This window comes from Podarcis liolepis (assembly GCF_965112155.1).
Source record: "Podarcis liolepis genome assembly, chromosome: 10".
Classification (NCBI taxonomy): Eukaryota; Metazoa; Chordata; class Lepidosauria; order Squamata; family Lacertidae; genus Podarcis; species Podarcis liolepis.
In genome coordinates, this window is record NC_139562.1 from 6,693,591 (window position 1) to 6,718,165 (window position 24,575).

Sequence of the window (24,575 nt, forward strand, 5' to 3'; positions counted from 1 at the left end):
AATCCCCGTGACGGGGTGAGCTCCCGTTGCTCGGTCCCTGCTCCTGCCAACCTAGCAGTTTGAAAGCGCTTCAAAGTGCAAGTAGATAAATAGGTACCGCTCTGGTGGGAAGGTAAACGGCATTTCTGTGTGCTGCTCTGGTTCGCCAGAAGCGGCTTAGTCATGCTGGCCACATGACCCGGAAGCTGCACACCGGCTCCCTCGGCTAATAAAGCGAGGTGAGCGCCACAACCTCAGAGTTGTCCGCAACTGGACCTCATGGTCAGGGGTCCCTTTACCTTTACCAACTGAAACAAAGTGGGCAACACAGCCTCTTTCCCCCCCAAAACCACTCGAATGTCTGCTATGGGGAAATGATGAGAAAATAGGGAACGGAGAGGGGTGTGTGGAATGGAATATCTTTGTGAAGGGCAAGGTTGGCTGGCAGCTGAACAGAAAAAAATCATTGAAATATTTTATTACTTAATCGAACGGGCAGCAACGAATGTCTGCCACAGGCTATGAGAAGCAAGGACCATCAATGGCCCGAGAGAGCTGTTGGGGCACCTCCTCCACCATCTTCCCTAGAGCTCCGTGTGACCTGAGGGAAGTCAGAAATGGAGGGTAACACAGTTGGCCTGAGGGGATTCTTGTCACTCCACATTTTATAGGATGTATTCGTTTTTGTGTTTTTCACGGTAAATCACCTGGACGCCTTGGCGGAAAGGCAGTCCGTAACCCCAGTAAATAAATATGTACCGTATTTTTTCCATCTATAAGATGCCCCCATGTATAACGCGCCCCCTATTTTTTGGGAGACTCTGATTTAAGAAAACGGGAAGATGTATCCGTCTATAAGATGCCCCCAAATTTTGGACATTATTTTTAAGGGGGAAAAAACCTAGTCTTATACACGGAAAAATACGGTATCTCAACGGGCCGGAAAAGGCTCTGTCTAGGCCCAGAAAACATGGCGGACTCTTCCTCATGCTTTCACTCACTGAAGTAGGCAGGCAGGGCGCCAAGGCAAACAGAGAGCCCCCTGCCTTGGCCGGAAATGGAAATAATAATAATAATAATAATAATAATAATAATAATAATAATAATAATTAGAAACTCAAGAGAATTTGCTTTAATGAGGGCCTGCGTCATGTGATGTGAACAACTTCCCACCCCACCCCTCATGGTCGTTTTTTCTTTTTCTTCTTCTTTTGGTATGTTTTTTGTCCCACAACACAGATTTCCACTTGAGGAGAACTGGGGTTGGGATGGGAGACCGGGGTGCCGGGAGAGAGAGAGAAAGAGAGAGAGATGTACGAATGCTAGATAGCTGGAAGGCTTGGCGAATCTACAGCGCTTATATAACATAGTACAGCGGACAGTTCCGTCTCCGGGGGTCTCGAGGAAGGGAAGGCCGGCGGAGAAGCCCCCTTTTCCGCCGCCACCGCCACCCTCGCGGCCACCTCGGCCTTCGCCCGGACCCCTCCCTCCCCGGCCCTCATCACTTTCGCCGGCCGATCTGCGCCATCAGTTGAGCATTGGCCTCCGCCTTGGCCCTCATGTTCTTGGCCTTGGCGATGCTAAAGAGGATGTTCATGATGTTGGTGGGGACGTCGAGCGAGAGGGTGACCTTCGAGCGCCGGTCGCCCTTCGCCGGTACACCTTGGTACACCTTGCCTTTCCCTTGCGCCTGGGCAAGGTATCGGTAGCGGGTGACGGCCGGGAACGTCCTTTTGTCCTTGTCCTCCTCGGCTTCCTCTTGGTTGTCCTCCAAGGAGAGGTCTTCTTCGGCCACCCGTGGGTACTTGAAGCTCCTCTTGCCCAGGACGGAGTTCTCGCCCGGGAGACCTTTCCGAGCCTCCGACAGGGCGGCGTCGACGCAGCCGAAGATGGACTCGGCCTTGTACAACTTGAGCGAGAGGCTCGTCCGCGCAGCGAAGAGGATGAGGAAGAGGATGAGGAGCCTGGGGCGAGTCATCGTCCTGGAGGCCCTGCGCCACAAGGAAGGGAAAAGAGGCACATCAGTTTGGGGGCAATAATAATAATAATAATAATAATAATAATAATAATAATAATAATATTTTTTTATTTATACCCCGCCCATCTGGCTGGGCTTCCCCAGCCACTCTGGGCTGCGTCCCACCAAATATTAAAATACAGTAATACGGTGGTACCTCGGGTTAAGTACTTAATTCGTTCCGGAGGTCCGTACTTAACCTGAAACAGTTCTTAACCTGAAGCACCACTATAGCTAATCGGGCCTCCCGCTGCGCCGCCAGAGCACGATTTCTGTTCTCATCCTGAAGCAAAGTTCTTAACCCGAGGTACTATTTCCGGGTTAGTGGAGTCTGTAACCTGAAGCGTATGTAACCCGAGGTACCACTGTAAATCAAACATTGAAAGCTTCCCTAAACAGGGCTGCCTTCAGATGTCTTCTAAAAGTCCGATAATTGTTTTTCTCTTTGACATCTAGTGCGAGGGCGTTCCATAGGGCGGGCGCCACCACCGAGAAGGCCCTCTGCCTGGTTCCCTGTAACTTGGCTTCTCGCAGCGAGGGAACCGCCAGAAGGCCCTCGGAGCTGGACCTCAGTGTCCGGGCAGAACGATGGAGGTGGAGACGCTCCTTCAGGTATACTGGGCTGAGGCCGTTTACGGCTTTAAAGGTCAGCACCAACACTTTGAATTGTGCTCGGAAACGTACTGGGAGCCAATGTAGTTCTTGCAATGGATGGACACAGTGCAAATCTGTTGAGGGCTGACGGCGAGAGAGTATGAATGGACGAATACAGACAAGGGGATTTTGACTGGATCCATGATCAGGAGAGATGGGTGGATCGGGCTGTTTTTGTTTCTCTCTGCCTTTCATCCTTCCCTTCGTAAGATCTGCCTGCCCCCTTTCCACACAGAAAGCCCCTGTGAAAATCTGTATCCTATTGCATGAGCGTTTCTCCTAATATGCAATTTTTTTCTATGCAAATTTGTTCAGTACAGTATATGCATTTTTTAAAAAAGCAGTTTGTTCTAACATTAGCATTTTTGTACCCTCCGGCACCTTGAAGTCAGAATGCAGGACGCCATCTTTGCGGACGCCATCGTCCCATTCTTATGGTGGCCATTTTGGTAACCATGACCTTGTGCAAATTTGCACCGTGGTTCCCTCCAAAAGCGCTTTCCCCAGGCATGACGCCCAAAAATGTGCATTTTGGAGCATCGCATTAGATCGCGGCCCAGGAAAAGTGCTTTATTCGGGGGGGAAATTGTGCCACGAAATCACGCAAGAGCAACCAAAATGGCCGCCATTCTCTCACGATAAAAAAAAGGATGTCCAGTTTTTCTGGACACTTGTGCGATATGCATTTTTGTATGCTCAGAATATACAGGACTGTGGCCAACTAAGAATAGGAACAGACCCACTGAAATTAATGCCCCGAGTTATTTTGTTTGTTTGTCTATTACATTTATATGGTTCTTGCCCTCCTCATTTAATCCCCACAACAGCCCTGTGAGGTACATTAGGTTGAGAGGTCACTATGTGAGTTTTATGCTGAGTCGAGATTTGAACCCTGGTCTCCCACTTCCTAGTCCGACACTCTAACCACTGCACCTCACTGTCTCTCTCCTCACCATTAATTTAAATGGGTATACTCTGTGTAGATCTCGCATTGGAGATGGTTGGATGTACTTTCTCCTAGCACCCTCCCATTCTTCGGCTGGGGAGCTGCAGAGCAAAATTAGAAGAATGAATTTTAAAAAAATATATACATATTGTATGTTCGATATGTTCAGGATGTGCAAAATTGGTGGGTTCACATGAAAACGCCAACCAAACGGATCTCTTCCTCACTACTTAACTATCCGTCCTTTTTACCGTATCGCCGAAATAGTCCTCTCAATACAAGATAACACTTTAAAAAACAAGTTTCTTTTTTTCTTTTTAAAACCCCACAATTGCTCACATTTTGCATTTTAACACGGCAACAATTCCCCCCCCCCATTTAAGTGGATACATTATTCATCTTTCACATTAGCGGGAAGTAGTTGGAGCGTTTGATAACAGGAAACCCGAGAACGAAGGAATGTTCTTAAGTGTTCCTGGTTTTTGGAAAGGAACAACTCAGGACTGCAATATCTCAAGGACCACCTCCCCTTATGAACTGACTTGGACCCTGTGATCATTCTCCTTCATGAAAAATCTGGAGTTTGGCAACATGAGAATGGGGCCTTTTTAGCGGTGGCCCCCTGTTTGTGGAATGCTGTCCCCAGCGAGGCTCACCTGTCACCTTCATTATATATCTTATATTATCATTATATTATCAATATGTTATGCATTTTGTGTTTTGTATTGTAAGCCCTGTGATTTTTGGATGAAGGATGGTCTATTTCAGGGGTCAGCAAACTTTTTCAGCAGGGGGCTGTGGGGAGCCGGACTATATTTTTTTGGGGGGGAAAGTGAACGAATTTCTATGCCCCACAAATAACCCAGAGATGCATTTTCAATAAAAGGACACATTCTACTCATGTAAAAACACGCTAATTTCCGGACCATCCGCAGGCCGGATTTAGAAGGCAATTGGGCCGGATTCGGCCCCCGGGCCTTAGTTTGCCTACCCATCGTCTATTTAAATAAGGAAGGAAGTTGTGGTTATTAGGCTCCACCTAGTGGCCATAACTGAGAACAGCAATCTATACCAGTGAGCCATTCAGAAAACAGTAAATTTGCTTTTGCTGGGAATAAGGGAGCTAAGTAGAATCTGCTTCATGAGTCCTGATGTGTGTGCAGAAAGTTCCCCTCAACTGTGGAAGAGCAGTCAAACATATGAAGCCTGCCCCAACACATACCCCTCACCAGGGCTATTTTTCTAGAAGAACAGCTGCCAGAACTCACCATGAACTCACCCTCGTTCTCCTATAATGGCAATGGCACCACCCTGCTCCTCACTCATCACCCTCCTGCCATATGAAATGGCACAATTCCTGGAGAAGTTTTGATACTTAGGAACACAGAAAGTTGCTTTGTACTGAGTCAGACCCCTGGGTCCATCAAGCTCAGTATTAGCTACACGTTGAAGCTTCAGGCATAAGAACATGTTGCAGGAATTTATGTATAGGTTGAGGGGGTTGCCCCTCCAGCAGATATCATGCACATGCAGCCCACTACCAAAACCAGCACCATCACTTTTGTGACTTTTGCGATTTGTCCCCACAAAACACTTCATCACCGTTTCTTCCTATCTATTCAAAGGGCATTTGCTGCACGATACCAAATGTAAGAATTCACTGATAAATGTCTCTTATGTACTGGCTCACAGGGAAAAGGTCAGAAATTCATATAGACATGTGAGCTCAGCTGCTCAGCAGCCCCTCTGCCTGAGTGATAATCCCTGGCATCCTGATACCTGAGTGCCAGACAGGTAGCCATTCCAGAAAGAACAAACCCAGATGAAGACAAAAGGGTGTGATTCACTTGGCTGGGAAACAAGGAAATGTAAACATCTCTTTTGTTCCACTTGATGGGTGTTTGGTGGAGGGCAAGGGGAACCATGGGGCAGGGTCCAGGATGCTCAGATTCCTGCCACCAGACCTCCCCTTTCATGATGCAACTATTAGTGATGTAGTTGGGGGTGTAACATGGGGATTAGCAGCTAATAAAAGTTTGGATTCTCTTTTGTTTGGGGCTTCCATCTTGTTCCACCTTGTGGCAGGTGGGAGTCCTGTCGCAACAGTCTTCAATAAAGACCAAGCCTACTGGCTGCTGTTTTGCTCTGGTATTCCTGGCTGGTGTCCTTGTTTTTTGTCCAAGGGAGCCCTCAGATTTCTCCGTTAACAAACATAAGGGCTCTTCTGGATTTGACCAACGGCCCATTTAGTCCAGCACTCTGTTCTCACATGCCATCATGACTGGTCACCATTTATAACCTTAAATGTGTTGAGTGTATTGAGGATCCCAGCCCAATGTTTCTGTGTAGCAAAATATCGGTGCAGGAAGTTTGCAAGAATTGCTGCAGAGAGACTCCTTCCTTGCCCCTCTTATAAGCAACATAAAAGCTGCTGTCACAATCTGCTTACTTATCAGTGCTATAAAAGGCAGACATCTTATAGCTGCCTTATATGAAAGTCAGAATATGGGTCCGAGTATTTATTGTCTAGGGACAAGGGTGGCGCTGTGGGTTAACCCACAGAGCCTAGGGCTTGCCGATCAGAAGGTCGGCGGTTAGAATCCCCGTGATGGGGTGAGCTCCCGTTGCTCAGTCCCTGCTCCTGCCAACCTAGCAGTTCAAAAGCACGCCAGTGCAAGTAGATAAATAGGTACCGCTCCGGCGGGAAGGTAAATGGCGTTTCCGTGCGCTGCTCTGGTTCACCAGAAGCGGCTTAGTCCTGCTGGCCACATGACCCGGAAGCTGTACGCCGGCTCCCTCGGCCAGTAAAGCGAGATGAGTGCCGCAACCCCAGAGTCGGCCACAACTGGACCTAATGGTCAGGGGTCCCTTTACCTTTACCTTTATTTATTGTCTAACACTGATCAGCAATGCACACTTCGTTGCTTTATACCGGCTTTGCAATGTGTTCACTTTCAACCGTTAGCCTCTATAAATTCTTTATCCACCTTGCAATAGAGAATTATTCATTGCTATGTATTTTATAATGTATGATCGTGTTGCTAGGGATGGTGTGCACTTAAAAAACCCAACCCAAAACATCTGAAAATACTACTGCCATACAGTGCCGGCTGCTTATGTGATTGTTGCCATGCGATTGCGTTGGAAAGTTTATGAATTTTTTTGCGAATTGACATATTTTAATCGATAGTTTGATTCGTGCAGACTTTAAATGTTCATACAAATAGAGTCGTGTTATTTGCTGGATTGCTTTGCAAACGATTTACTATTTGATTAAGAACATAGGAATGTGTGCCACTGAGTTCCAGCCCCTTCCCAAAGGAAAACCACCAAATATAGGTTATTGACCCAACAAGGTTTCTAATATGACATCAGCTCTGTCGCTCACAAGCCAGCTTCCTTAACCACCCTGCTTTCGAATCTTCTCCCTCGACAGAACATCTTGAGCACTCTCAAAGCTTTTAAATTCTCACCAGCTCTCTACTCATCCTAAAATCTCCTCTCCTCACTAACCCCTCCCTTCTTTTTGGAATTCCTCATTTGAATGAAAGCGTAGGAACCCACCCCCCCCACTGCTTGTTTCACGGAATCTTAAGAACAATAAATCCCAGCTTTGTACTCAGTCAGGCTGCAGAAAGAGAGACAGAAGCTTCTGAAAGAGTGGAAGGCTATACAGTGGTACCTCAGGTTAAGTACTTAATCCGTTCCGGAGGTCCGTTCTTAACCTGAAACTGTTCTTAACCTGAAGCACCACTTTAGCTAATGGGGCCTCCCGCTGCCGCCAGAGCACGATTTCTGTTCTCATCCTGAAGCAAAGTTCTTAACCCGAGGTACTACTTCTGGGTTAGCAGAATTTGTAACCTGAAGTGTATTTAACCTGAAGCGTATGTAACCCGAGGCACCACAGTACTGCAGAAGAGAAAGCATAGTTTGAGCACACTTATTTTCTTTTGCCCTGCTGGGTAATTAAAAGTGGAGAAGACAAAATAAGCCTGAAAAATGAGGATCCTTCTCCTTTCCACTGCCCCACGATAGGTAGGCTTACTTTAACTCCGTTGGAGAGAGATTAAAGAAATTCTACAGGGACACCTGCTAGACTGGAGCAAAGGTCTACCTAATAATAATAATAATAATAATAATAATAATAATAATAATAATAATAATAATTTTTTATTTATACCCTGCCCTTCCTGATTCAGAAAACCAGGCTCAGGGCGGCTAACAAATTTAAAACACCTAATTGATGCAACAAAAAACAGCTTAAAATACAGTATAAAATGTGAATAACAATAAATTCAGAATTCAAAAATCAATTTAGGAGGGAAATCCATCCACTAAACATTAGATGACCACCAGGGCTAGCTGGCTAGTCATAGGAAGGTGTTTTATACTGAGCCAGACCAATTATGCAGCTAGTTCAGTACTGACTGCATTGACCGCCAGTGGCTCTACAAGGTTTCAGACCAGGGATATTCCCAGCCGCACCTGGAGATGTTGGGAGTTGAACTTAGGACCTCCTGCATGCAGGGCAGACACTCTGCCTCTGAGCTACAGCCCTTCCAGTTGGAAAAAGATTTGGCAAAGTGCATCTTTACAGTAGACACGTACTCCACTGGGAATCCTCCAAGCTATCGCCATCTCCAGCCCCTGCCCAGCAACTAGTCCTTGCAAGAACACGTTCACAGGAAATCATTTTAGCCTCCGTGCCTAATGCCAACTGATAGATCTATGTGGGTTTATCCATAGTCCATTAGAAGCCTTTCAGATCTGGTGGCTCTGGCCAAAGTGGCCGTGAACCCACAAGCCGGCGATGCTTTTGCAGCAGAGATTGAGGAGTCTGTGACTCTAGGGATGCTGCTAGGCTACTGTTCCATTCACCCCTATTGGCTGTGCTGGTTGGTGCTGATGAGAGATGGAGCACAGCAAGATCTGGAAGACGAGAACTTCCCCATCCCTGCACTGCAGTGAAAGAAAGGTCCTTTCCTTGCGTCTGCCCTGATTCGAACACAGGTCCGTTCCGTTGGGTGGTCCTTGAGGTCTAGTGTTGCAGGCAAGGAAGGAAAACTCATCCCTCTGTCTGTCCCTTTCTCCGAACTACTATAGCTTTTAAAAACTACAAAACCTCTAGCACAACCTTCAGCAGCACACTGGTGTTCTCCAGGTGTCTTGGACTACCAATCCCATGAGTCCCAGACATTTGCACGTGGGCTAATGGGAATTGTAGTCCAAAGCATTGGGAGATTCTCACAATGGGGGAAACTTCTCCTCCTTAGTCCCTGCTGCCACCCCCCCCCCAATTTAAATGAATAAAGAAACTCAAATTCTTGGAATACTTATGCAAAACTGGCCAAAGAAGGTCATGCAGGGTTCGGTCTGGAGGCAAACTTCTGGTGCTCCTTTGCATGGTCTGAGAATTCAAGGTGGCATCAAAACTGCATTGCTTCTATTGTCTCTCTCCAGCAGTTTAGCCACGCTACAGTTGTGCTAGCTCTTTTACCAAAAAACCCAGCAAGACAGTTTTGACTCGGGATGACAGCTGGACCAAATGAAAAAGCACAACTGCACTCTGAGAAACGATGCCTAATGGTCACATACAACCTTCAGCTGCCTTTTAGAAGAAATGCAAAGGAAAGCTGGAAAATCTGAGAAGAGACAGCAGTGGGATGACACCATGGACAGCGATTGGCGGGGTGCGAAGGGACTTGTTCGTTTCCTATCTAAAAGCATTGCAGGTGTGTTGAAGGCTAGAGAACCCACAGTCTCCCTAGACAGCTTCTTATTCCATTCATTACTGGATCACTTGGAGCACAGCCTTTGACAGGAACCATAGAATTGTAGAGGTGGAAGGGACACCAACGGTCATCCAGTCCACCCCCAGCAAGGCAGGAATCTCAGCCTGTGGTCCCCTTCCAGTTTGAAACCACACCGGACCCTGCTTAGCTTTGCAAATGCGCTCGCAGTTTTAACAACCTGCTGTGGGCTCCTGCAGCACCCATTCATTTCAATGGGGGCAAGGGCATTCCCCATCAAACTGTCTTAACTTCTCCTGCATCTAATTTTTAACCCTAAATCCACCTGATTCACCATTTCCTCCTGTTGCCACTTATCCTCAGTAGATAGCAACCATTCCCCCTCCAACTGCCCCTTTAAAATATTATCAACCCCCCCAAACCTTTCTTCTTTCTGGAGTTAAGCAACTTTCTTCCATCCTTTCTTATCACTTGCTTCTTGGAGCCATGATGATCTTTTAAACTATTTTTTTTGTTCTTGCCGGTGTCCGCTTCGGAAGAGAGTATAACGATCATTTATCGCACGAATCAAAGTCCACCTTCTAGGTGACCGATGTCGAAACTACACTTCAGCCCCAGAGATGCTGCTTCTCTTAATACTCTTAAATTAGTCTCCAGTATTAAAACCAACGCTTCCTTTATTTCCCCCCTCTTTTCTTTTTTACCTGCCTGGAAACTCTGCGACCTGCAAGACACACCGGAGTATTAAATCTTTCTCCTTTCCGTTTTTTAAAATATTTATTTTGCAAGCCAAGTCTGCCCGTGCTTCCCCCCCTAAAAGAAGCAGGCTAAGGAAATCCACTTACCTGCGATTCTGCTGTGTAGCTAGGAGAGTGTGATCCCTCTCAGTCAGTGCTGCAAGGAAGCTCTCCCAGTACGAGAGAGACACATTAAACCTGAACTTCAATCTTTTTCCCTGGCTATGATTGTTGTTAAAGAGCTGGCAATATGGGGGTGTTTCCCCCCTCTTTTATTCTCTCTATGGAAACACCTCCTCTCCTCTCCTCCCCACCTCGCTGCTTCTCTTCAGTATATATGGGGGGAAAAGGAAGAGAGAGAGGAAGTGATCACGGGGTTTAAAGCGTAAATCCAAAGAGCTAGGGATCTTATTAGGACATGATTTCATCTGAATGAAATCAGAAGAGCTGGCGACGTCACGGAACAGAGGCACCCTCCCTGTTCCTGTTTTTTTTTTGGGTGGGGGGAAAGGTTGTTGCAACACCTTACATCAATGGCCTTCAGACACAAGCCACTTTTAGCCCTAACCTACAGAGCCTAGGACATGTCGATCAGAAGGTTGGCAGTTCGAATCCCCACGATGGGGTGAGCTCCCGTTGCTCGGTCCCTGCTCCTGCCAACCTAGCAGTTCGAAAGCACAAAAGTGCAAGTAGATAAATAGGTACCGCTCCAGCGGGAAGGTAAACGGCGTTTCCGTGCGCTGCTCTGGTTTGCCAGAAGCGGCTTAGTCATGCTGGCCACATGACCCGGAAGCTGTACGCCGGCTCCCTCGGCCAATAAAGCGAGATGAGTGCTGTAACCCCAGAGTCGACCACGACTGGACCTAATGGTCAGGGGTCCCGTTGCCTTTACCTAAAAATAGGGCCCTGCCTCAGTTATCTCCCTTCCTTCCTTCCTTTGCCCATCTGAGAAATAAAATCGCAACGGCTCGAACAGGTGCAACTGAAATGATCAAGGAAGGCGAAAGTTTTTGGGAGGGGTGGTTGTTAGATCAAGGTGGGGGAAGCTGTTGCGAAGTCACAAACGGCACGGAGAGGTGATTTTGTTCTCCTTCTCTCGTAAAAGGAGGACCACCCATTGAGATGGATTGGCTTTGGGTTTGGGAGGACCAACCTGAGGAGAAAAGACTGTAAGGAGAGCAGAGATCAGGGATAAATTGATTCTGTTTGCATTTGGATGAGAAACTGTCCCAGTGAAACTGATGCAACGTGTGTTTGTGTGTATAAGAGAGAGAAGGGTGAATGTGTCAGTTTCAGTTCCTGTCAATTTCTCATTTTTCCAATCTTCAATTCCATAGCTGTCAACGTTTCCTTTTTTTAAAGGGAAATTCCCTTATTCCGGATAGGATTCCTCGCAAGAAAAGGGAAAATTTGACAGCTATGCACTTCTCCACATTTCTACGTTAGTTTGTGATTTTTAAAAAGTCTCATGAAAATTCGTCTGCATTTTACTGCGTATCCCTCCTCATATCCATCTCTTTCCATGCAATCTTTTTTCTAATGTGCGCAATTTTTTTGCAAAGAAAATGTCCCCTTCTTCTTCTTTGGCGATCCCTCGTAGCCGAGTAAGATTGTCTTCCATAAACACGGTTTTAACAATGAGTCCGTAAGTGTCTGTGGAGGCCAATTCTGGATCCACACAACCTTCCACAGTGGGTACATTGGTTTCTGGGCGGGAGTTGATCATGGTGTTGATTTGCCAAGACTGCCTTCCTCTTAGCATGTTTCTCCATTGTGTCCTGAGTTCGAGTGTCTTCCAAGCCCATGACACCTTTGGTAAAGGCTGTTCTCCAATTGGAGCGCTCCCAGGCCAGTGTTTCCCAATTGTTGGTGTTTATACTACATTTTTAAAGATTTGCCTTTTGACAGTCTTTAAACCCTAATATATTGTCCCCTAATATATTGTTCAAAAGGGACGCGGGTGGCGCTGTGGGTTAAACCACGGAGCCTAGTAGTTGCCGATCAGTAGGTTGGCGGTTCGAATCCCCGCGACGGGGTGAGCTCCCATTGCTCGGTCCCTGCTCCTGCCAACCTAGCAGTTCGAAAGCACGTCAAAGCGCAAGTAGATAAATAGGTACCGCTCCGACAGGAAGGTAAACGGCGTTTCCGTGCTCTGCTCTGGTTCGCCAGAAGCGGCTTAGTTATGCTGGCCACATGACCTGGAAGCTGTACGCCGGCTCCCTTGGCCAATAAAGTGAGATGAGCGCCGCAACCCCAGAGTCGGTCACAACTGGACCTAATGGGCAGGGGTCCCTTTAGGTCAGGGGTCTGCAACCCACGGCTCCGGAGCCGCATGTGGCTCTTTTACACCTTTGCCGCGGCTCCGGGGCGGATACTAGCGAGGGGAGGAGGCGCATTGTGCACCCCAACACTCCCCACTGTGGCGGGCGCTGTACTGGCTGTGACGTCGCATGGGGGCGGTGCATGTGTTAGTCACGCACCGTCCCGACGTCACCTTCCCACCCGCCCGCTACATTGTAAGGGGCATGTATGCTGGTCACTGCATTGAAAGGGGGCATGTACGCTGGTCACTGTTTTGAAGGGGAGTGAAGAACACACACACACAAAAAAGGTAACTTGTTAATTTAACGTAATTCTGAGGGGTCAAACAAAGAAATAATAAAAAAGTGACAAAAAAGTTATTTTCATAATGACGAGTTTTGCGGCTCCCAGTTTTTTTCCCCCTTCGGAAACGGGTCCAAGTGGCTCTTTTTGTCTTAAAGGTTGCAGACCCCTGCTTTAGGTAAAGGTAAAGGTAAAGGACCCCTGACCATTAGGTCCAGTCATACCTTGCTTTATTGGCCGAGGGAGCAGGCGTACAGCTTCCGGGTCATGTGGCCAGCATGACTAAGCCTGGCGAACCAGAGCACAGAAACGCCGTATACCTTCCCACTGGAGTGGTACCTATTTATCTACTTGCACTTTGACATGCTTTCGAACTGCTAGGTTGGCAGGAGCAGGGACCGAGCAACGGGAGCTCACCCCATCGCGGGGATTCGAACCGCCGACCTTCTGATCGGTAAGTCCTAGGCTCTGTGGTTTAACCCACAGCGTCACCTGCGTCCCAGGGGTCCCTATACCTTTACCTTTAATATTAGTTCACACTAATATATACATTTTTAACGCCCAGTATGCCACAGCATATGCGGTTTTTTTAGGTAGGTTGCTTGGCTGGAGAACCACATTTTGGTTTGTGTAGTTTAAATGCAAACTGCATCCAGTTACTCCCCTCTCCCTAGTCTGTACTGCCTCTGAGAGCACAGCCTGCAAGAGTCTCAATGCTTTTCCGTGCTGGAGAGCCATATTATTGCTGTGACGTAAGAGCTACCCCACGATGAGGCTCCCATCCTGAGGGACGCTGTGCAAAGATGCTATCTACATGCCAGACATGAAGGCTTCAGTCCAGAGATGATTTTGTCCGTGACATCAGAACGAGAGGATACAGTCCATTAAGGGAAAGAAAAGATTCAGAAACCCATCGTATCTATTTTATCACTCCCAATCAGCCTCAAGTGCAAATGAGAAAAGCTCTAGCCGGTATTTGTGAAGTGTTACTTTCTGCTTTCCTTTGGACCACATATGCCAGGGGTCGACAAACTATGGCCTGCAGGCTCATAAGGGACGCGGGTGGCGCTGTGGTCTAAACCACAGAGCCTAGGACTTGTCGATCAGAAGGTTGGCAGTTCGAATCCCCGCAATGGGGTGAGCTCCCGTTGCTCGGTCCCAGCTCCTGCCAACCTAGCAGTTCGAAAGCAAGTCAAAGTGCAAGTAGATAAATAGGTACCACTCCGGCAGGAAGGTAAACGGCGTTTCCGTGCGCTGCTCTGGTTCGCCAGAAGCGGCTTAGTCATGCTGGCCACGTGACCCAGAAGCTGTACGCCGGCTCCCTCGGCCAATAAAGCGAGATGAGCACCGCAACCCCAGAGTCGGCCACGACTGGACCTAACGGTCAGGGGTCCCTTTACCTTTTACTTTCTGCTTTCCTTTGGACCACATATGCCAGGGGTCAACAAACTATGGCCTGCAGGCTTGTTTTGTCTTGCTCCGAAGGGCAGGACCCAACAAATGGGTTCAAGTTACAAGAAAGGAGATTTCAACTAAACATCAGGAAAAACATTCTGCCAGTAAGGGCTGATGAACAGCAGAACAGACTCCCTTGGGAAGTGGTCGACTCTCCTTCCTTGGAGGTTTTTAAGCAGAGGTTGGATGGCCATCCGTCATGGACGCTTTAGTTGAGATTCCTGCATTGCAGAGTGTTGGACTAGAGGATCTTTGGGGTCCCATCCAGCTCCACAATTCCTCCCAGAGCTCCTCTTATATCCCATCCTTCCTCCAGATCAGAGCCAAGGACAGCTTACAACATGCAATATGAAAGGTATATTTATACGTTTCCGAGCACAATTAAAAGTGTTGGTACTGACCTTTAAAGCCTTAAATGGCCTCGGTCCTATATACCTGAAGGAGCGTCTCCACCCCATCGTCCAGCCCAGACACTGAGATCCAGCACCGAGGGCCTTCTGGTGGTTCCCTCCCTGTGAGAAGCCAAGTTACAGGGAACCAGACAGAGGGCCTTTAGAAGACATCTGAAGGCAGCCCTGTTTTTAGGGAAGTTTTTAATGTTTGATGTTTTATCGTGTTTTTAACATTCTGTAGCGAACCGCCCAAAGTGCCTGGGGAAGCCCAGCCAGATGGGCAGGGTATAAATCACACACACACACACACACACACACACACACACACACAGTGGTACCTTGGGTTACATACGCTTCAGGTTACATACGCTTCAGGCTACAGACTCCGCTAACCCAGAAATATTACCTCAGGTTAAGAACTTTGCTTCAGGATGAAAACAGAAATCGGGCTCCAGCGGGGAGGCGGCAGTGGGAGGCCCCATTAGCTAAAGTGGTGCTTCAGGTTAAGAACAGTTTCAGGTTCAGTATGGACCTCCAGAACGAATTAAGTACTTAACCTGAGGTACCACTATATATATATATATGAATGACAGAATAAAAGCACACATCCATTTAAACAAAAGAAACCCAGCAACTCTAAGCCTGGACTCCAACCAAGGTCAACATTTTCAGGATTCAATGGCCTGAATAAGTGAATACAGTGGTACCTCGGGTTAAGAACTTAATTCTTTCTGGAGGTCCGTTCTTAACCTGAACTGTTCTTAACCTGAGGTACCACTTTAGCTAATGAGGCTTCCTGCTGCCACCATGCAATTTCTGTTCTCATCCTGAAGCAAAGTTCTTAACCCGAGGTACTATTTCTGGGTTAGTGGAGTCTGTAACCTGAAGCATATGTAACTTGAGGTTCCACTGTATGTTTTCACCTGTTGCTTTAATACAGCAACGTGGCGGGTTGTCATATCTCATATAGGAGAGACTTCCATACATGGGGTGCCGCCACTGAGAGAGCCCCGTCCTTGCGTCACTGCCTTGCTTCCCACGCTGACTGTTGAAAGCATGAGCAGGGACCCTCCGGCAGAGACACGCGCCACTTCACTGCCTGCCTTTCGAAAACGCACAGAAACAACCCTTTTACGAAACGCTGCTTGTTTTAACAGCATCTGCCTCCAAACCCTACACTCATGCAGTTACTCAAATGTTGCTCATCATCAAACCAGTTCTGAATGATCTGCTTATTGTTTTAAAAGCATTTTTTTTGAGGTGGATGGAATTACAAAAAAAAGGGGGGGGTTCCTTTGGGAACACTCATCGGCAGTGTCATCTTTTCTCTCTGTGCATCGTAAGGAAAGCAACTCTATACGCAGAGGATTGCAGTTGTTTTAATCATTTTCTCAGGAACAGCTTTTACCCTTGTGTGGATGAAACCCCCCAAACCCTGGGTGGCCCTCCTCATGTGGAATAACGACTCAAGACAACGTGCTATGGGATTAAAATTGGCCACAACTTTATTATGTTTCAGATGTGGGTAGACCTTGGCTCAGGCACTGGGCATTTAACCCTCCCAGTCCCCTGCCGGTGATCTGGGGAACATCAGGGTTATCCAGTGTGTGTGTGTGTGGGGAGGGGATTGGCTGGCTCTGGGGAACATATGTTCAAGCAGAGAGAGCCCGCCCCCGTTACGCCACCTTCGTCGCAGGGGAGAGCAATGACGACCTCTAGGCGTACGGCCAACGCCTCCCCTCAAACAACCCCTTTAACGGGGAACCCTGGTATTGCCGCTGCAAAGACGAAGGGGGCGTGGGTCACCACTGCATGCCCCCTCCTCATTTAGGGAAGATAGACTAAAGGATTCCGCCCAAGGCCTGATACCCAGCTCTACCTCTCTTTCAAATCAGAACCAGTGAAGGCAGTGAAGGTCCTGTGTGAGTGCCTGGAGGCGGTTGGAGGTTGGATGGCAGCTAACAGATTGAGGTTGAATCCTGACAAGACAGAAGTACTGTTTTGGGGGGACAGGAGGCGGGCAGGTGTGGAGGATTCCCTGGTCCTGAATGGGGTAACTGTGCCCCTGAAGGACCAGGTGCGCAGCCTGGGAGTCATTTTGGACTCACAGCTGTCCATGGAGGCACAGGTCAAATCTGTATCCAGGGCAGCTGTTTACCAGCTCCATCTGCCTCGCCAGAGTGGTGCATGCTCTGGTTATCTCCCGCTTGGATTACTGCAATGCGCTCTACGTGGGGCTACCTTTGAAGGTGACCCGGAAACTACAACTAATCCAGAACGCGGCAGCTAGACTGGTGACTGGGAGCGGCCGCAGAGACCACATAACACCGGTCTTGAAAGACCTAGATTGGCTCCCAGTACGTTTCCGAGCACAATTCAAAGTGTTGGTGCTGACCTTTAAAGCCCTAAACGGCCTCGGTCCAGTATATCTGAAGGAGCGTCTCCACCCCCATCGTTCTACCCGGACACTGAGGTCCAGCACTGAGGGCCTTCTGGCAGTTCCCTCACTGCGAGAAGTCAAGTTACAGGGAACAAGGCAGAGGGCCTTCTCGGTAGTGGCGCCTTCCCTGTGGAACACCCTCCCACCAGATGTCAAAGAGAACAACAACTACCAGGCTTTTAGAAGACATCTGAAGGCAGCCCTGTTTTGGGAAGCTTTTAATGTTTGATGTATTATAGTATTTTAATATTCTTTTGGAAGCTGCCCAGAGTGGCTGGGGAAGCCCAGCCAGATGGGCGGGGTATAAATAATAAATTATTATTATTATTATTATTATTATTATTATTATTATTATTACCGCCAAAGTTGTGACGTTTTGCTACGGGAAAGGCAAACCTGCCAATGCAGGGGAATTCCTTTCTGGCCCTTCAACAGCAACCTTGACGTAGCAGCGCCCACGTACCTGCGGAGAAAAGGTTAACCTGCAAAAGAAGTCTTAACTCAAGGTGGGTAGGGTGGGAGAAGCTCTGGAGCCAACTGGCGATTCCCAGGTGAGATCCTCCCTCTATTGTGTGGGCAGGTAGTCCTTCCCCCTACCTGGCCTGGTCACCTTGGCAACGCCTCCCCAGGCGGGATTGGGCATCTGGCTGAGGTAGGCGGAGACCTCCAGGTATCCCACCTGGGGGGAGGCGAAGCCAAACCTGTGGTTAAGGGGCCGCATAGGGTCCAGGAGGCTGTGTGTGACCATGTAAAGGGCGCCCCCTGTTTAATGTGAAGAGTGGTCATTTCCTGTCTAGCTAATATTTGTCTGGCACGTGGACCATGTGGCCTAGTCCATTAGGGTGAAGGAGCGCTGCCCCTCTACTCTCTGCTTGGCTCAGCCATCCCTGACCTTGTTGCTGGCATCTGTCTGTTTCGAGAGACAATGGAGTGCGCCTCCAAGGGTGAAGTCAAACTGCTGCGTTATCAACATCCAAGTGGCTTCCCTGGGGTGCAAGCCTGGGCAGCGTGTCTGGAGGTCTTGGACTTCTCCATCACAGAGCTATAGCACTTCCCTCTGGGAAGTGAAAGGGACGCGGGTGGGGCTGTAGGTTAAACCACAGAGCATAGGACTTGCCGATCAGAAGGTTGGCGGTTTGAATCCCCGTGACGGGGTGAGCTCCCGTTGCTCGGTCCCAGCTCCTGCCAACCTAGCAGTTCAAAAGCACGTCAAAGTGCAAGTAGATAAATAGGTACCACTCTGGCGGGAAGGTAAATGGCGTTTCTGTGTGCTGCTCTGGTTCACCAGAAGCGGCTTCGTCATGCTGGCCACATGACCCGGAAGCTGTATGCCGGCTCCCTTGGCCAAGAAAGCGAGATGAGCGCCGCAACCCCAGAGTCGGACACAGCTGGACCTAATGGTCAGGGGTCCCTTTACCTTTACCTTTACCTTACTGGGAAGTGAACAGGGTGATAATGAGACTTGCAGCTACTTTTAAAATAAAATAAAAATAAAAATTGGCAGCGTAAGCACACTAGAAAAAATGAAGCATGAAGGACATCACTTAAAGTTTCCCACTTTCAATAAAAAACCAGAGGCATTTCTCTTAGGTTTAATTGGAGAGGAAATACGTAAAAGAGATGTAAACATGTTTATGTATGCCACAACGGCTGCAAGGACACTTCTGGCTCAGAAATGGAAGCAGCAGGAACTCCCAACACTGGAAGATGGGCAAGTTAAGATGGTGGAGTACGCAGAGATGGCCAAGTTGACGGGGAAGATCTGGAATCAGCGCGACAAACTGTTTCAAAAGGACTGGAGCAAATTTATATCTTACATGAAAGAAAATTGTAAACAACTGAAAACGTTTGTAGGTTTGAGCTGAAATGTTTTGCAATGTAAATATAAGGAACTGATTTACCGATAATAAGGTGAAATATTATAATATGATAAAAGGTAAATAAGTGATTATAGAAAAGCGAAGAATATGGAAAGGTATGTGGAAGTCAGAAAGAGAGAGGGAAGGAGGTCGATGCTCTTATAGAGTAATGTATTAAGTTATAGAATTATGTAACAAAATGTGATTATGATAAAAGTGCAAAATTTAATAAAAATTATTTTTTTAAAAAATAAAATAAAGTTTCCCGCTAGAACAGGGCCTCTGCATAGACTGTGGGCTGATGAATGACTTTCACCAGTCGCTTCTGACACATATATAACGAGAGAAAGTTCCACAGATCCACTTCCGAGCTAGGGAGGAGGTGGGGTTGCGGGCTTCACGCCCCTCCCCACACTCGCAGGGGCTGGCTCCAGCCCCATGCGATAGCAGGGAATCCTCGGCCGCGTCATACCCCGTGCCAGCCAATCGGCGGGCGCGGGGGGCGTGGCCTCACCTACTTAGGTCTGGCGCACCCAAGGACCTCCCTCTTTTCCGCGCCACAGCTGACCCTGTTTTCCCTCCCTCCCACCCATTAGGCTAGGTTCTCTGACGTTGCTATGAACCTCGGTCGGTCGCCGTCAAGGGGCCTGGTAGGAATTTTTCCAACTGGCCGATTGGCACCAGCCGTTTGGTTTTCGCCTACCTCGTAGCAAACCGTCACAACTCCACGGTATGGGCGGTAGCCATTGGTGGGGGTACAGTCTATTGTTATGCAGATGAAGGGGGGAAGGATCGCCATCACCTTCCCCCAAACAAAGGGTAGTCCGGTAAAGGATTCCGGGGGGCGTGGCCTTGTCCTAAGCCTATGGAGGTGTGGGCCCACGGCACCCCCCCACGCGGTGACCCCGGGGGGAGGTCCTAGTTGACGTGCCTCAGCAGGACTCCTCCCACTGGTGGTTAACCCTCACCGGCCAGGCCGGTTAGTTGTAGGACCAATGCCTAAGCCAATACCGCTCAATTCCTGTAATCAATAAAGTTGTGGCCTAATTTGACCCATTAACTCGAATTCTTGTGTCCTGTGTCTTTATTTCTATGGGGGGAGGCGGGAACTTGCCACACAACCTCCGAGTTGCATTTGGAAGGGCCCGTATTCCTGATACAGTCACTCAGAAAAGGATGTTTCTGGTTTAGCACACACACACACAAATGAACACACACACGTCAGTTGTACAGTGTATTTTTTTATTATTGTAAAAAAAGCCAATATGATTTCCAGCTAGGCTTTTCCAAGCTGTGTCAGGACAGGAGATGGAAACGACCTTTCATAACGCTCCATTTTCAGACGACGGCACCTGCGATATTAGGGGGCCATTACCAGAAAATTACTTATGAGGCGCAAGCGCCCATCTCTATAGCAGGGCGCAGCTGGAGTCATTTTGCCCACACATTCTGTTATTCTTCCTGTGAGCATCAGAGGCTGGTACGCAAACAGATGATGCTTACCTTCAGGCCCAACATATTCATGCACTGCGAGGGGTTGGGTACGTCTAGATGACCCTTGGTGCCCCTTCCAACTCCACAATTCTATGATTGACTTTCTGAAGGTGTTCCCTTCCCTTCTAATGCTTCCCACATAACATATAGACCAGCCTGTGCATTAAGATCTATGTAGGGGTTGAGGGGGTTGGGAGGGCCCCCCTGAAATTTGTTACATGGGGACCCAAAGCAGGGCCTCCTTGGTAGTGGCTCCACGACATTGGAACTCCCTCCCTTTTGAGATACGGCTGGTATTGGCTCCGGTGTGTTTTGAAGGCCACCTGAAGACACACGTTTTCACTGATGTATGTATTTGCGACATATTCAATGATAAATCTAGACAGCATCTTAAAAAGCAGAGACATCACCTTGCCAACAAAGGTCCGTATAGTTCAAGCTATGGTTTTCCCAGTCGTGATGTATGGAAGTGAGAGCTGGACCATAAAGAAGGCAGATCCCCGAAGAATGGGTGCTTTTGAATTCTGGTGCTGGAGGAGACTCTTGAGAGTCCCATGGACTGCAAGAAGATCCAACCTCTCCATTCTGAAGGAAATCAGCCCTGATCTATCCTGGAAGGATAGATCGTGAAGCTGAGGCTCCAAGACTTTGGCCACCTCATGAGAAGAGAAGACTCCCTGGAAAAGACCCTGATGTTGGGACGACAGATGGTTGGACAGTATTCTCGGAGCTGCCAGCATGAGTTTGACCAAACTGCGGGAGGCAGTGGAAGACAGGAGTGCCTGGCGTGCTCTGGTCCAGGGGGTCACGAAAAGTCGGACACGACTAAACGACTAAACAACAACAACAGCTGTTTCTTCTTGGGCTAGTTTTCTGGCTGTTAGGGTGAACTTGTTGTTGCTGTTGTTACTATTATTATTAACCTTAATATGAACGTTATTAATATCAGGCACCAGGCCCATTGTCAGACCAATTCTGCTTTACAAAAGATGTCTGCAAACATGACATGGAGGCTTAGCAACATCAATTCCCTTGCAGACAACTGCAGTGCCTGGAGACAGACAATCAGGTTGTGCATCCACAGCAGTGACCAGAGGAGGAATGACCGCTGGGAGGAGCGCAGAGAGAAGAAATGCCCTGGTGCATCTGCAGCAGCACAGCCGGACGCCTTCCTCTGCCCCAGCTGCAACAAAACATGTCTCTCCTGTACCGGTTTCTACTGCCACAACAGGTGGTGTAACTCCCCAATGGTTTGGATTCACCCCCAAAGGCGTCTCCACTCCCATCATTCAGCCCGGACACTGAGATCCAGCGCCAAGGGCCTTCTGGCGGTTCCCTCATTGCGAGAAGTAAGGTTACAGGGAACCAGACAGAGGGCCTTCTCGGTGGTGGCTCCTGCCCTGTGGAACGCCCTCCCTTCAGATGTGAAGGAAATAAGTAGCTATCCTATCTTTAAAAGGCATCTGAAGGCAGCCCTGATCAAGGAAGTTTTTAATATTTAACGCTGTATTGTTTTTAATACTTGATTGGGAGCTGCCCAGAGTGGCTGGGGAAACTCAGCCAGATGGGTGGGGTATAAATAATAAATTCTTCTTCTTCTTCTTCTTCTTCTTCTTCTTCTTCTTCTTCTTCTTCTTCTTCTTCTTCTTCTTCTTCTTCTTCTTCTTCTTCCCCCCTCCATTCTCTCTTGAGATAACAACAACAACAACAACAACAACAACAACAACAACAACAACAACAACAACACAATTTTATTTATATCCCCCCCTCCCCAGCCAAAGCCAGGTTCAGGACAAGGATGATATGTTTTTGGATAATATGTCTTGTTATAATTTTGATTTTTTTTTATAAAAAAAAATGAGAGGCGAACTGAATTTCCGGTGCATCTGTCAGGGCAGCGCTGAAATGGCCACTTCCATTTCAGGAGTGCATGTGTAGTTCAAAATGTGAAAGGGGGAGGAAGGAGGAAAGGAGAGAGAGAAAAAGAAAGAAAGAAAGAAAGAAAGAAAGAAAGAAAGAAAGAAGGAGGACTGGACTTGCCCAAGCATCTCATGGCAGCGGATATTTCTTCGTCAGCCTGACAAGAGAAAACGAATCGCCTGTCTCCGAGTCTCGGACAGCCTGACGTGGTAATTTGATAACGAGCGAGTCGGCATAGTGGCAGGCGAGGCTGAGAGGGCAGCATGATGGAGTGAGAGCTGTACAAGTAGGTGACGGTTTCTTCGCTGTGATGAGAGCATCAGGGATGTTAGAGCAGCTCGTGTCTCTATCTGCAGCGGCAAGCCAACCACATCATTGACGGATCAAAGCAGACTTGGGACATCTTTCCCATGCATGGGGAGGCCCTGAAAATGTCCTTTCCTTCCTCACGTTGCTTTTAATTTAGGTGTGCCTGTAGAGGGAGTGGTTTGCAGAGGACCTGAAGGTCCATGAATAATCATAATTTAGAGGTCCCAGGCCCTAAGGAAGTCAGATTATCCTCCACCAGCGTCAGGGCCTTCTCAGTGATGGCTCTGACCTGGTGGAATGCTCTGTCCCATGAGACCAGGGCCCTGCAGGATTGAACTTCCTTCTGCAGGGCCTGTAAGACAGAGCTATTCCGCCTGGCTTTCAATCTGAACTTAGCCTGATCTTTTATTCCCCTTCCTTCCTTCCCTCCCCCTCCCCTTTTTATGAAGATTACCCGCTCTGGGATCCCACAGCTAACTCTCCCCTGGTCTCCTCGCTGGCCCAAATAGGACTAATTTTGCCAGCTAGCCCTGGGGATCACCTAATCTTTATTGGATGGATTTCTCCCCCTAAATTGATTTTTGAATTCTGAATTTATTGTTATTCACGCTTTATACTGTATTTTATGCTGTTTTTTTGTTGTAGCAATTAAGTGTTTTAAACTTGTTGTTAGCCACCCTGAGCCCAGTTTTCTGAACCAGGAAGGGCGGGGTATAAATAAAAAGTATTTATTTATTTTATTCTTAGTGGATTGTTCTAGGACACACCTACACAATACATTTAAATCACTTTGATGCCATGCCCCCTAAACAGTCCCAATGTGAGCAGGACACCCCAGAATTACAGAACCCACCCCAGCTTCTGACAGGTCCCCGGAATAGTGTGTGTGTTTTTCGTTTTGTGGTTCTGCCAAAGAATAAAATAAAATAGAACCAGGATTAAAGGGTTTTCCTCAGGCAGGTGGAGGGCATGTGAGCTGTGCCCGTTGGTGTAGTGGGGGGGGGGCACTCACTGTTCTTCCAATAGGAAATGCCCTGGGGGCGGGACAAAAAATGGGGGGGGGGGTTGAGGAGGGTCAGTTGTGGGGGAGTGAGGAATGCCCCTATTTTCATCTGAGGAATGTTGGAGGGTATGTCACTCACTGCAATGAAAGGGTTTGGACTAGATGAGGAACGGCTAAGGGAGCTGGGCATGTTTAGCCTGGAGAAGAGGAGGTTAAGGGGTGATATGATAGCCATGTTCAAATATATAAAAGGATGTCATATAGAGGAGGGAGAAAGGTTGTTTTCTGCTGCTCCAGAGAAGCGGACACGGAGCAATGGATCCAAACTACAAGAAAGAAGATTCCACCTAAACATTAGGAAGAACTTCCTGACAGTAAGAGCTGTTTGACAGTGGAATTTGCTGCCAAGGAGTGTGGTGGAGTCTCCTACTTTGGAGGTCTTTAAGCAGAGGCTTGACAGCCATATGTCAGGAGTGCTCTGATGGTGTTTCCTGCTTGGCAGGGGGTTGGACTCGATGGCCCTTGTGGTCTCTTCCAACTCTATGATTCTATGATTCTATGATTCTAGATGGCCCTTCGGATATTATTCTTATTATTTAATAAGAATAAGAATAATTATTTATACCCTGCTCATCTGGCTGGGTTTCCCCAGACAGTAGTCTGTTAAACATTAAAAACTGCCCTAAACAGGGCTGCCTTCAGATGACTTCTAAAAGTCTGGTAGTTGTTTTTCTCTTTCACATCTGGAGGGAGGGCGTTCCACAGGGAAGGCGCCACCACCGAGAAGGCCCTCTGCCTGGTTGCCTGCAACTTGGCTTCTCGCAGTGAGGGAACCGCCAGAAGGTCCTTGGAGCTGGACCTCAGTGTCCAGGCAGAACGATGGAGGTGGAGATGCTCCTTCAGGTATACTGGACCGAGGTCGTTTAAATTTGTATACCAGCCTATGCCAACAATTTCCCTTCCAACTCTACGAATCCATGATTATATGAACTGCTCTGCCTTGTAGTGGGTCAGAT

At 48.0% G+C, this 24,575-nt stretch overlaps 1 protein-coding gene across 1 annotated transcript; it reads right to left on the reverse strand.

The window, feature by feature from the left end:
- Window positions 1-1,091: 1,091 nt before the first annotated feature.
- On the reverse strand, window positions 1,092-10,443 carry UCN3 (urocortin 3). Its single transcript, XM_083461662.1, has 2 exons — window positions 10,192-10,443; window positions 1,092-1,970 (listed from the first exon to the last, which is right to left on the reverse strand). Exon 2 carries the CDS (start codon window positions 1,955-1,957, stop codon window positions 1,481-1,483), a length of 477 nt encoding a protein of 158 aa, XP_083317788.1. The 5' UTR covers window positions 1,958-1,970; window positions 10,192-10,443; the 3' UTR covers window positions 1,092-1,480.
- Between the last annotated feature and the right edge of the window lie 14,132 nt (window positions 10,444-24,575).